We start from the raw sequence: 13,597 nt of genomic DNA, 5'->3' as shown, positions 1-13,597 counted from the left end.
TTTACCTGAGTTGATTTGGTGAATTTACCTGAGCTGCTTCCTGTTGCTTTTTAAGCTGTTCAAGCATCTGCTGAAATTCAGCCTCTTTCTGTTCTGCCTCTTCTAAGGTGGCCTGATTCTGTTCCTCATAGGCCATGGCTACCACAGCCAGGATCAAATTTATTAGATAGAATGAGCCCAAGAAAATGACCAGCACAAAAAATATCATGTATGTTTTTCCAGCAGCACGTAATGTCTGAAAATAAGAACACCAGAATTATTTTTTTCAATATTATTTCACTAACGGGTGGCTTTACCTGTCTCCAACTTACTGTGTGTCTTATAGGACTCTGATATAAATAATAATTATGACGTTCACAGCCCCTCCTACCTCGTTGACTGTCTGTTTCTTTAACATCATCCTCTTCCTTCTCCCCTAACTCATGCATTCAACATTCTGATGTGTAGGAGGGAATTCTTGGATTTATCAGGAATAAAGAAGAGTCAAATAAAGTACCATGGAGATCTCCATCAAAGAGCTGAGGCTTTGAATAAAGTTAAGGAAGAGACCAAAGTTATCCTTCTACATCTGCTTATTCATTTTCATCACCTGGAGGATGATACCTGAGCGGGTAAATAGAGTTGAGGGGAATATATGCCTTCTGTTTAGGAGGATCTGTGTCTGGGAAGGGTGGGAAATAGGTTTTGAGCCAAGGGGAAATGAGAGAGAATTGCTGCTCCTGGCATTGCTATGCTTAATATGTGTTATAATCAATAGGGTAACTGATTTGGATTTCATAACTAAGCTGGTTTTCTTATATACTTCCAATTAAACACAATATGTGTCTCTTCAGGTTCTCACCAGTTGGTAAAGATTTTCCCAGAAGTCCTGAGTCATCAGTCGAAACAGGGACAAAAAAGCCCAACTGAAGGTATCGAAGCTTGTGTAGCCATAATTGGGATTTCTACCAGCTTTCACACACATGTATCCTTCTGGACATTGGCTGTAAACGTGGCAAAAGAAAGTATTATAAGAAATTCTGCTGTCTTTTTATTCTGGTAGCGTGTTATACTTATGATATTGTCTAGCCAGGAAGATTTGCTACTTCAAGGGATAAAAGTATGATAAATAAGCAATTAATACATTTCCCAACTTTTGACTTAACATAATTTTACTATCCACTTGACGTCATCATTAAAATATTGCATAGCATTTCTAGTTATATTTTACAAAACTATTTTCTGTTGGTAATTAGTGTGTTAATATATGTGTAGTTCATTTTCCTACCATGGATAATCCAGAGTCGTCTCATAGCTCACATATACTCATCTAAGGGAAACAGCATTAAAGCTAAAGTATAACTTCTTGTTTTGTGAAACATGAAAGCTTGTCTAATATTTAAATAATCCTTCACCTTATAAATAAGCTTAATTATAGCAAATTAGTATGAATAAAGTTACTTGGCTGTTATCTGTCAGTTTGTATAAAAAAAAGAGAAAATATATATACACACACACACACACACACACACACGCACACACACACGCACACACAAATGATTGTCTTACCCAGCATCTGAGCTATTTCCACACAGTAGTGCATCTGAAAAACCCTCCAGAAAATAATGATATCCTGTTTAGGAAAAAAAGTCACATGATGAATATTTGCATGTCATTGCAAAATGAGAATAAGATCAGGATGCTCTTTTAAAGTTCATCATTTTAAGTACATTATTATAATTTTAAATACATTATTATAGTTTTAAATACATTATATAATTTATTCAAAGGCACAAGTGTTATTCCCTCTAAATATTAGATATTATATTAAGGAGATTGGATACTTAGTTAATAGTACAAAGCATTTTTTCTTTATGGATGTAAAATTAGTGATAATCACAGGTACTAACATAGTATTTTAAAAGGTATCAGTGTTTTTTTACCCTCCTCATGAAAAATAAAAACTTCATTCTGGGGGCTTCCCTAGTGGCGCAGTGGTTGAGAGTCCACCTGCCGATGCAGGGGACACAAGTTCGTTCCCCGGTCCGGGAAGATCCCACATGCCGCGGAGGGGCTAGGCCCGTGAGCCATGGCCGCTGAGCCTGCGCGTCCGGAGCCTGTGCTCCGCAACGGGAGAGGCCACAACAGTGAGAGGCCCGCGTACCACAAAAAAAAAAAAAAAAAAAACTTCGTTCTGTAAAAGTAAATAAGAATGACAGGGATTTCTTTGCTTTCTCAAAACAGCTACATATTTCAAAATAAAGGGATTTTAACTTTTCTGAACTGTCTTCTGTATTTTTTAACACTTTATAAATGACTAATAATTAATTATAATTTACATTCTACCAACTTATAGACTATATCATAGGCAGCTTAGTAAAAGATGCATAAATCATGTCAACTGCTAAAACAAGTGAAATAAAAAATAATTTTAAATATTGTACTAAAGCTAAAATAATTATTATAGGTGAATATTTCATTATCTCAAAGTTTTCTGTCTCTGGCAAATTCGTTAGATTCTTTCAACGTCCTGTTGAAGTGTCACTTCCTCTGTGAATTATTCCTTGATAGCTTCTACTTTCTTCCCACTTAAAGACTGGCAAAATTAAGAAATCCTCTCACTGTGCTACCAGTAACATGTATAACCATTATTATACATTCAATGTCTTATATTGTGATTATTTGCTTACAAATACTGTTCCTTCTTGAAAAAAATGTCTAATCATTAATTATTTCCATATTACTAGTGTTTGGGACCTAGTAGCCTTTCAATAAAGTTTATTGAATTAATAAGTAAAGGGATGACAAAAAGAGAAACACATGGAATTAAAGAGTCATTTTGTAAAAAGGACAATTTTGGATTTTGTAGGAAAAATATTTTCTAGATGCTAAATTTTCTGAGAAATTTACTCTACGTATAGTTCTGTAAGAGATACAAAAATACATAATGGAACTATTTTAATTTTCAATGTCTTTACTTCTCTGAACATAAGAAATTAAGATACAATTTCTTAACTTTTAAATGAAATTAAACAATGTGAAAGGAATATGACAGTTTCTGGATACATTTTTTTTTTAGTTTATTTAATTTTGGCTGTGTTGGGTCTTGGTTGCTGCGCACAGGCTTTCTCTAGTTGCGGCTAGCGGGGGCTACACTTTGTTGAGGTGCACAGGCTTCTCATTGCGGTGGCTTCTCTTGTTGCGGAACACGGGCTCTAGGTGTGTGGGCTTCAGTAGTTGTGGCTCGGGGGCTCTAGAGCGCAGGCTCAGTAGTTGTGGCACATGGGCTTAGTTGCTCCGTGGCATGTGGGATCTTCCCAGACCAGGGCTTGAACCCGTGTCCCCTGCATTGGCAGGCGGATTCTTAACCACTGCACCACCAGGGAAGCCTTGGACAAAGTTTTGATACCAGATATTTATAAGTGAAGTTTTATCCATTAAACTCACTGATCTAGAAGTTTAACTTGAAGAAAATATAACTTTCAGTCATAATGTTTATCTTTAATTTTAATAAATTTAATTTTCTATTACTTTCAAAAATAAACCATTTTATTTATATTTGCATTTAGTTTAAAATAATCTTTGTTCAACAAATGGAATATTATTAGAGAAAATGACAAGAAACAGATTTTTAGGGCTGAAAATAGCCTCAGATATTCTTGACTTCTTTTATTTTGAATGTAACAAAAATGGAGTCCAATAAATTTTCCCTAGAGTGAATAAATCCTAAGTGACATCCTCATAATCAGTTCCTTGATCTTAGATTAAAACAACAACAACAAAAAAAGATTTCAGGGAGTTGGTGACAGCAGTGGCCTTATAAGGATCATGTGAAGTAAAAAAGGGACATTTCATGTATTCCTCTGACATGTATTTTTCTTAAGGCATTTTTCTTAATCCAGCGATTTACAATTATTTGCAAATTATTTGTTGGCATGTCACTAACATCATGGAAGTGTACATCTGTATCAACCAAGGTATTTTCCAGATCTATAACTATAAAAAGACACTGATTAGTTTTTTTTTATTATGCTATCATTACTTTAAGAATTATCAAACCAAACCACCAGTAAGTAAACTTTATGACTAATCCTACTTCTTCCAATAACCAGTCACTAAGACTTTCTTTCTTCTTTGATTTTTTTCCTAAGAATTACTCAGCACCTTAAAATAATAGATACAGCTATATTTAAGCACATCTAGAGTCTAAGTCTTATATATTTCATATTTTCCTTTAAAAGGACATTCCCTTTCATGAGTCAGGTTCTTTCTCTCTGCTTTTGAAATATTGCTACTGGCAGATACTAAAATTATATGATAGAAAAAGATTGTTAATTTTATTGTCACTTTAAAAAGAGGATATCAGGCCAGTTATTTTTTCATCCTTCTAGAGTAGACTATTTAAACGTTTGACTATTTTGTCTAAACTCTTGAAATAAAGATAAACTGATTCTCATAACTTCACAGTTTTATGACATTTTTAATTTCTCTCTCTTAAACGTTGACTCTCATTTCCTTCTCTTTGATGTAATACTACTTTTAATTCTTATTCTACAAGTGTAAGAATAATGTTAACCTTTAGGTCTCACTTGCTTTCCATAACACAACAATAAAAATAACCTGGCAAACTATAAGCACCCTGGAATCATGTGCCATCACCATTATTCTCCCAGCATCCTGTGCACTTTCTGGTACATAAAACACATTCTGCAATTAGTGTTTAATGGGTTACATTTACATAATACTTTGGAGTTTACAAAGGGTTTTCAAATACTTTATGTCATTTGATTGTCTCAAATGAGACAATATACAGCATTGTACACTGTGATGAGAAGAATGTACAGCAACCCAATATCCTAAGAAAATTTCTTTCAAGCTGAATTTTTCAGCCTCCCATAGGGTTATCAATAAAATAGTTATTATAGTTATCAATTAAATAATTAAATGTATGTGCAAACCATTAGAAGGTGATTAAGAGATCACAACCTGTTATGCAATCATTTAAAAAATTTTCCATGCCTAGATGGAAAGACGATCAACAGTGAAAAAATAAACCTACATAACAGTAATTCTTACTTGAATCTTGAACATATGATTTCCAGTCAAACTCAATGAGAGTTTCATTTACAAGTGTGCCATTGTAATTCACAGTTATATTCTTCTCTACACTATGTTCCTCCAGGGAAGCATTGGTGGGAGGCCATTGTACACATTTATTCCGCAGGTTGCCCATAAAGAGCTGCAGCCCAATCAGTGCAAACACGCTCAGACAGAACACAGTCAGGATCATGACATCTGAGAGCTTCTTCACAGACTGGATCAGGGCCCCTACGATGGTCTTCAGGCCTGAAAGAAAGAAGGTTATTACTATGAAGACTTAGAATGTCTGAAATACCAAAAGCTTCACACAATTTTCTTGAAAACATACACTCCATGAATAAGTGTGAAAATGATTGCAGTGCTAGTGGGAGAGCAACACTTCATGGAAGGCTGAAGTGCTTATGGAAATAAACTCTGGAAATGTAAAAAAATCTAAACCATGAAATGAAGATCCATATCCCATTCGGTTGGGAGAAAATAGCTGGAAGTTCATGGTCTTCACAAAGCCTATATTAAGGTCTTGTATTTCTCCGTTTTGCTGATGAAACTTGCCCCATACTTTCTTTCATTGGGGCCAGTTGTCAGTTCTATAACAAATTACGTGAAGAAAAATATTTTTAAATTCCTATTCATAAGTAGGAAAGGTTTTGCTATAAAACTGGAAGTGGTTTGGAGTATAATTGCACTTTAGGATAATAACTCCTTGGGGAGTTCCCTGGCTGTCCAGTGGTTAGGACTTGGCGCTTTCACTGCTGTGGCCCGAGTTCAATCCTTGGTTGGAGAACTAAGATCCCGCAAGCTGCATGGCATGGCCAAAACAAAAATGATAATAATAATAATAATCCTCCATGCAGACCCATGCTACTCTTTATTATCTTATTCCCTTCTCTTTTTAAGCAATATTAAGATTTACATTGTATATACATTGTCATCAATGCCTAAAATGAACAAGAAATTACAGATTGGTACATTTGATATGGAACAAATCCTTGTTATGACTGATGTGGAGAAAAAAACCCAGGACATCTCTAAGTGCAAATCACATAGACTGTATATTACAGTGTCTCATGCAAGAAACTGTTAAGCTCCAAGGCTGATGAAAAATGTGAAAACATAAAATTTTATGTTCAAATAACAAGCCATTTTCTGAGTAACACCCAATTTTTATAATTATGATTTTGATGATTTTAATGATTATGACCCCTGATTTTCTGTAATGCTGAATGTCAAGAAAAGAGATGGCTGCTGAAAAAAACATGACGGGTGAGCCTCAGTGTTTAACCCTCACCTGGAATGACTGAAATTGTTTTCAGTGCTCGGAGAACTCTGAATGTTCTCAATGCGGAGACATTGCCCAGGTCCACAAACTCTGTCACATATCTGTAATAGGGAGTTCACACACAAACACAATAACAGAATACAAAGAAAGAGCTGTAGGTGCAAGGATCCTTATGCTTTACACTGATCACTTCTTACCTGGAATTACAGAAATAGTTTTCAAAGCTCTCAAGACTCTGAAAGTCCAAAGAGCTGAAAAATTGCCTAGGCTTACAAATTCTGTTACATACCTGTAGAATTAAATCAGAGTTATTCAAGATTTAAGCAGGATTTATATTATTTGCTTGGGTCTTTTATAAAGACCTTCTTGGTGATTTTGAATGATAATATTGTAAGTAACAATTTAGAAAGTAGGGTCTATCACTATGGTTTTCTTTACTCAGATAATTTAATGCTGTTAACTAGATGTAAACTTCATAACGTACACAATCCTGTTGCCATTTCAAAAAGCAATACAATCGATATCATGTATAATTTAGGAGAATTAAGTAAAAAGAAAATAATTCTTGGCTATAGTTTCATGGAATTAGTTTTAAAAAAATACATGAAAATCATGAAATCATCCAAGAGAAATTTAGACAGATTGACTTATTGCCTATCTGTATGTGATCAGGATTTCCTAGTGTAACTCTTAAGTGAAAGCTAGGCAAATTAAGAACAATACTTTATGGGGGCCCAATGGTTACTCCTGCCATTACTGCTATTTTATTCTCAAGAAACAGTAGCCCCAATATGCCTTCTTCTGAGCTGTGGCCAGAGGGAATGGTGAAGAATCATCCTGACTAGATATGGAATTTAGATGAGATAGGCAGCATCTGTAGCCCTGAGAATATCAGCACCATTTCTCCTCTGCCCATCCATCCACCTCCTTACACCTGTAAGAGGCCAAGAATGCCAGCTCCTGAAGGATGAGAGTGAACTGTATTGGTCCACCTTCCTCCACACTCTAATTTTACCTACTGCTGAGTGGCTTTCTGTTACTTTTCTGAGCGTCTTCTTCCTCGGGGAAGTATATTACTAGACAAAAAAAAAAATAAGCAGGACTGCAGAAATTGTGCATAATACTGAGTGTATCTGGATGGGAAATAAGGATAAGAAGGTTAATATAAAGAAAAAGATGAAGAAAATTATAAAGGGAAAGAAGAGAGGAAGAAAGGAAAAGGATCAGGTAAGATATAGGAAGAGGCAGAGAGAGTGTGTTTGTTTATATGTCTTAATTATCAATTGACTGATGAAATAACAATTTAGTATTAAATACATAATATAAAAATAACTACCTTATTTTTTCTATTAGTCTGATTTGTCAGAATGTTTTGATGTTTATTTTCTATTATTCTACCAAAGAAGCTGGGGAGAGTGTGTGATGTGGGTAAGGTCAACTGAAATCTGTAGGGTCAGCAGAATTGTTTTTGGCTGTAATTTTAAAAAGCCGTTTTCACAGATGTATTATGAATACATTTATGCTTTCATATTAGGGTGTGTGTGTGTGTGCACCTGTTGAAAAAGCAGCATGTATGAAATTTGCTGACAGATGTTTGTTACATGTGAAAATTGTAATTTCAATTACTGCAAAGCCTTTATGCCAAAGTGTAATGCCACTTTGACCTCTGTTGCGCTAAATTAAAATCCAGAGCTTAAATATATAAATCACACTGAAATATTCTACAGTTAAAGCAAGCTTATTCTTTAAAAGCATGAGCACTTATAGAAGCCAAAAATAGTCTCTTTTGAAGCTTCCAAGAAAGGCACTTACGCAAATGTAATGACAGTGAAGTCGAGCCAGTTCCATGGGTCCCGAAGGAAGGTAAAATCTTCTAAACAGAAGCCCCTTGCAATAATTTTTATAAGTGATTCAAAAGTATATATTCCTGTGAAAGTGTACCTGGAGACAAGTATCCAAAAAGAATGGATAAACTAATCATTATCTTTCACAGCAATTTCAATTACTTGTCACTCCATTAGGGGAATAGATGAATATTATAAAACGAATCTAAGCAAGTTAATATTATTTTCAGGGAAATAAAACATAGCCGTAAATTTAAATTCAACTCCCTAACACATGAAGAGTTGGCTTTAAATTGTCCTAAGAGTAGGGTGAGAACCACACACTGTATAAAGTGTATCTGAAATGTCTTAGTATTGACATACATGAAGAGAGCCTCTGAGAATTACCCAGTACATTCACATGATGGAGTAGCTGATCAACAATATTGCAGAAGCATAAAATGATTTTCCTTTAGAAAGTAAAAAAACTCAATTTCAGCCACGTTTTATGAATGAGGGAACATTGACAAATTAGTTTCAAGTTTTTTTTTCTTTAAGATAAGCTAGGTTAATTTACTTGGAAAAAAAGAATTTTGTTAACATCAAAAGTGGGTAAGTTTAATTAAGGTCATAAGAGGTGAAAATTTAGTTTAGAATAAAATACTGAGTCTTAGACTGGAAACTTAGATGTTTCCAAAATTTAAATCTTCTACTCAGTTTAAATGAGCAGAAATTTAGATATTTCCGAGTAGAAACTTAGATGTTTCCAAAGTTTTAATCTTCGACTCAGAAGTTGGAGAATGAAATCATGGCAACTAGGGCAACTTGAGACCTGTAGGCCTCACATGGTAGCTTTAATACTTTAGAAATCCTTTGTTTATAAATTTTTTATTTTCTTCAGAATTTTTATCCCTTTTTTGATTGGGTCCAACCTGGAAGTTTCCAGGAAGGGAAAAAACCCTTGGAAACACCCCCGTGGTGGTTGTTTTAAGGGGCAGCAGGCACAGAGCAATACTGGCTACCACGTCGGCCACGCAAGCAGACTCAGCAGCACTTATCACACATCTGGCCTCTCTGTCCTCAAAAGTATCCCAGAACAGAGCCCATCAATACAGTTAGTAATGCATCTGGTTTCTGAAAATCCTACCCTAACTTTCACTTCGGTTAGCTTAGCCCTCAATTAAATTTTCAAGTTTGAAAATCCCAAATTTTGTGGGCTTTTTTTTCCCAGCAAATTTTTTGGTGACCACATTTGAAACTGATATAGGCCTGTCATGGAGTGGATGTGTCTGATGGAAGTGAAAACTTTGTGAGGCTCAATATTATCCTTTTAGGGCAAGTGTAAGACTCACTGAATTCATCTGGAAATGAACTGGAACCAAGGTCTACCATATTGGTTCCTTTCTGTGAGTACTTTCATAACATTTGCTTTGGTCACTGTAGATCCTACAGGAAAAGGGCGAGTGTCCAAGAATGATGGGCTTCTGGTAACCACCAAGTACACGTGAAGGAGAGAGATTAAATACTAAATACATATATATAGATATAGATATAGATATATATGTCTGTATGTCTATTTATCTATACACACACACATATACATACTCATGTAGGTCGCTTAAAACGTAAGTTGAACTTACTCTACATTCTTTGTCCAGTCGGGAGGGTTACTCATTGTCATAAACACACAGTTCGTCAAAATAGTGCACATAATTAGCATGCTGAATAATGTAGGTCATTGTTAAGGAACACACAAAAGAAAACCCAAATCCATGTATCATATTACATAAAACTAACATTGAAAAGCTCAACCTGCAGTTTGGCCAGGACTCAGGGACAAATACCCTATGCGCAAGTCATCTAATCTCTTTAAATTTCATTTTTATCATCCATAAAATTTGGATAATAATATCACCCTCACAGAGTAATTGTATAGATTAAGTGAGATAATGTATGAGAAAGCTTTATAAAAAGTATAAAGTGCGGCTTTTGCTACTATTATTAAATCAATCTATTTACCTCCCAGAAGGCTTTAGGGGGAAACCTGTGGGCACTTTGGAGTGGTACAGCTTTTGAGCAGAGAGCACTGACTTGAACTAACTTAGTTGATTAAAATAGTAAATTGTTGAGAAAGGCACATCCTTGCAGAATTGTAACTTCTTAAATACATGTGATACAATATAGTTGAATACATTAAAATTTATGTAGTTAAAGTACAGCATGGTGTTAAGGGTCGGGTTGCTCTATTTCAGCTGAGTTTGTAAACGTGTAGCAGCACTGGATAAGATTGAAAGTGAATATTCTTCAAGGCCATGACTTAACATGATGTGAATGTAATTAAAATTCAACATAAAGGTGATCTTAGCAACATAAAAGTGACTTGGGCAAGTCACTCAGCCTCTCTGTGCCATGGAAGCTTCTTGTATCTCTACTGAATTTTATGCAGTGGAGCTAATCAGGTATGGAACTCATAGTTTGAGGTACAGATTAAATGGGTTAATATGTGTGAAGTACTTGGAACAGGTCTGTATATTAGTAGACATGATCTAAGTGTTAGCTGAAACCAATGACTAACTATGACATAACAGAATTATGGAGCTGAAAGGGACCTTAAAAAACAACTGTTTAATCCCTATATTTTAGAAATCAGAGAAATAATGCGTAAGCTCTAAAGAAATTAGATAACTTGGCCACAGACTAAAACACAGGTTTATTACTTTCACATCCAATATTCTTTCCACTACAGTTTACTGCCAAAGCAAAAATTTTCTGTGTGTGAAAAAGAAAGTTTTCATCAAATGACCACATGATGGCACTAGGAACACAAACTAGGATGATGAAACCTCCATAAATGTAAAAACCCCGAACATATAAATTTTGCGTTTCAAATCTTTGATTTTTAATAATATCGTATTTATACCATAAGAAATCTCTTGCTATCAGTTTCGAAATAGAACGGATTTTTAGGTTTTAAAGTCTTTTTTTCAAAAAATCAGGTAGTGTAAGTTTATGATAATTATAATAGTATTTCTATATTTATTATTGCCAAAGCCATCAAATGAGACATAATCAGGAGTGAAGGTTTTTGCCAATGGATATGAACAGATGAATTTAGTTGCAGAATCCTTTTTTAACACCAATGAGAATCTCAAAGCCAAATCCCTAAAGACCACTTGGAAATACAATCTTAGCGTCTTTCATTAACTTCCAAAGCCTTTACTAAGCAATCAGTTTTGCACAGCAGAGTCATAATTCAATGACTTAAATTTGAAATTAAGCCAGTATTCCAGTACTTCCTCACAGATTTCATTAGGAAAGTTCAAAAACTAGTTAAATATTGGCCAAAGCCCCCTGATCTTCTCCCATGGAAAATATGCTTAAAGGTTAATTCTAAGGCACACTAAAATGTTTTGTATTATAGATAGCTCTATATTGGCTCTGGATGGAAATTTTTTGCTATTATATCATTATCCACTGCAAATTCTAGAAAATCAGAAACTTTGTACCATATCTTAAAAATAAATATGGCTACTTTACACTAGATTTGTAGGACTTGATACATATGTTTTTAGAAAGATATATATAATGTTAAAGACTTTGATGTATAATATATATTTGAAAGATATATATATAGTACATATATAATATTAAAGACTATGTAAGTTTCAGTGACATCTATGTAATAAATTTTAAGAATAAGGCTTATATGACCAAAGAAAATACAAAATGAGGGTGATAAAACCATAGAATATGGACATTTCCCAAGTTAGTTTTATATTTAGCTACAAAGCATTTATAGATTATGTACTAATAGCTAATATTGATCGCATGAAAAGGATATGAGTGTACCAAAATCTTAATAGCTATTTTCCTAAGAGGATTGAAGGGAGTTAAAATGTACAGGGCAGAAGTGGCACTGAACCGGAAGATGGCCTTCCCTTTATTCAATACTATAAAAGTCTGTAAGATAGGAACACATAGAAGTATAAAAGTATAAACCATTTAAACTCTATTACCCACCTTCTATCATTTGTCAAAATGAATTATTCCAATGTTGCAACTTCCGACGTGCACCATGAAGACAAACTGTTACTGGATCTCTTCTTAACTAGAGACAACATCCAATGGTATAACTCACCTTTGACTTGATACTTACCTGCAATTTTATCGTATATAAGACAGTTAGCCAAGATAATTTATTTATTTTCTTAATATTTTAAATATCTGAGTTAAAGGAAAAAGTCTCAAATGGGTGCACGTATCATTTCATTCTACAGATCTTAGGACACTACATTCCTTTTACAGCGATTTCAGCTTTTCCATTTCAAATATCTTGAAAATTAATGCTCTGGAATGCGAAATCATTCAGTAAAACAAATAATATTTTTGAAATAAATATTCTTTTACCATTTCTGCTTATAAAATAAACATTATCACTCTATTTATAATAGGAAATAAAAACAGCCACCATCAAACCCAGTCTTGGGTTAAATGGCTGTAATCCAATAACTGATTTCTGGAGGCCAAGCTCCCTGGAGAGTATCTGTTGACCAGGAGTGCTAAACTCTGTATTGGGATTTCTGAGTTAGCTGACACACTGAATTCTAGTCCCAACTGGCTGCCTATTTCATGTAGTGCTTTCTTAGAGGAAAAGCTCAAAGCCCCTGCAGAATCTAGGATCCATGGATGTGAATGGAACTGGCATTCTAAAAATTAGACATATCTGAGCACAATTAGCAGTGTGTGGACAAAAACAAACAAACAAACAACAAAAAACAAAGCAGCAACATACAATCGTGTATCAAGGATTCTGACTCACTGTTTCCTAAGACCTTTGTGTACATTCAGATTGGGGGGAGTGGAACCTATTTCTCTATGAAGAACATATCTTGAGAAGGGAATTCCAAATCTTTTAAATTTAAACCCCATTCTCCAAAAATACTGTTTTTCTGACTGAGGACACATATCTGTGTAGATCACATTATGACATAGCAAGCATTAACCTTATGTTTACTTTCTACTAAAAATCTTTGACAAGGGTTTATTCTCTACATTTAGTCTTCAGGTCATTTATAGATTTCTCATTCCTTTTCTCCTCTACCTTCAGGGTTTTCTAAATTGAAATAGAGTAATTACTCCAAAACATTTACTGAGTTGCTGTTTGAAAATAGCACTTCCTCGCTGGTATATGTCAGAGTGCCCTAAATCAGGGCTGTGAAAATGGTCCCCCAACCAGTACTGGTCTCCAAGTTGTTCCTGATCTGTGACAAGATTTGAGAGTAAGTATTTAGAAACTTGTAAGACAATTTGACAGACTAATTTTACATCTGTTGAATGTAATAATTAAAAGACAGGGTGTATTTTGCAGGTCTGTTTTTCATTTTAACTTTCTGGAAATTAATTTTATTGTATTTTA

At 34.5% G+C, this 13,597-nt stretch overlaps 1 protein-coding gene across 1 annotated transcript in view; it reads right to left on the bottom strand.

The window, feature by feature from the left end:
- SCN1A (sodium voltage-gated channel alpha subunit 1) overlaps nucleotides 1-13,597 on the bottom strand; it is a 96,224-nt gene that overhangs the window by 69,185 nt on the left and 13,442 nt on the right. The window contains exons 2-9 of the mRNA XM_022569939.3: nucleotides 12,023-12,141; nucleotides 9,822-9,911; nucleotides 8,171-8,299; nucleotides 6,368-6,459; nucleotides 5,056-5,325; nucleotides 1,549-1,612; nucleotides 842-983; nucleotides 29-235 (exon numbers count right to left, since the gene is read on the bottom strand). Of these exons, the coding sequence (XP_022425647.1) occupies nucleotides 29-235; nucleotides 842-983; nucleotides 1,549-1,612; nucleotides 5,056-5,325; nucleotides 6,368-6,459; nucleotides 8,171-8,299; nucleotides 9,822-9,911; nucleotides 12,023-12,141 (1,113 nt within the window). The remainder of the gene's footprint in view (nucleotides 1-28; nucleotides 236-841; nucleotides 984-1,548; nucleotides 1,613-5,055; nucleotides 5,326-6,367; nucleotides 6,460-8,170; nucleotides 8,300-9,821; nucleotides 9,912-12,022; nucleotides 12,142-13,597) is intronic.

Source organism: Delphinapterus leucas, chromosome 8 (assembly GCF_059928025.1).
Source record: "Delphinapterus leucas isolate spDelLeu-1000000601 "Yukka" chromosome 8, BTC_Dleu_Yukka2, whole genome shotgun sequence".
NCBI classification, from domain to species: Eukaryota; Metazoa; Chordata; class Mammalia; order Artiodactyla; family Monodontidae; genus Delphinapterus; species Delphinapterus leucas.
Note: the sequence above shows the minus strand (reverse complement) of the source record. Positions and strands in the feature narration are given on the sequence as shown.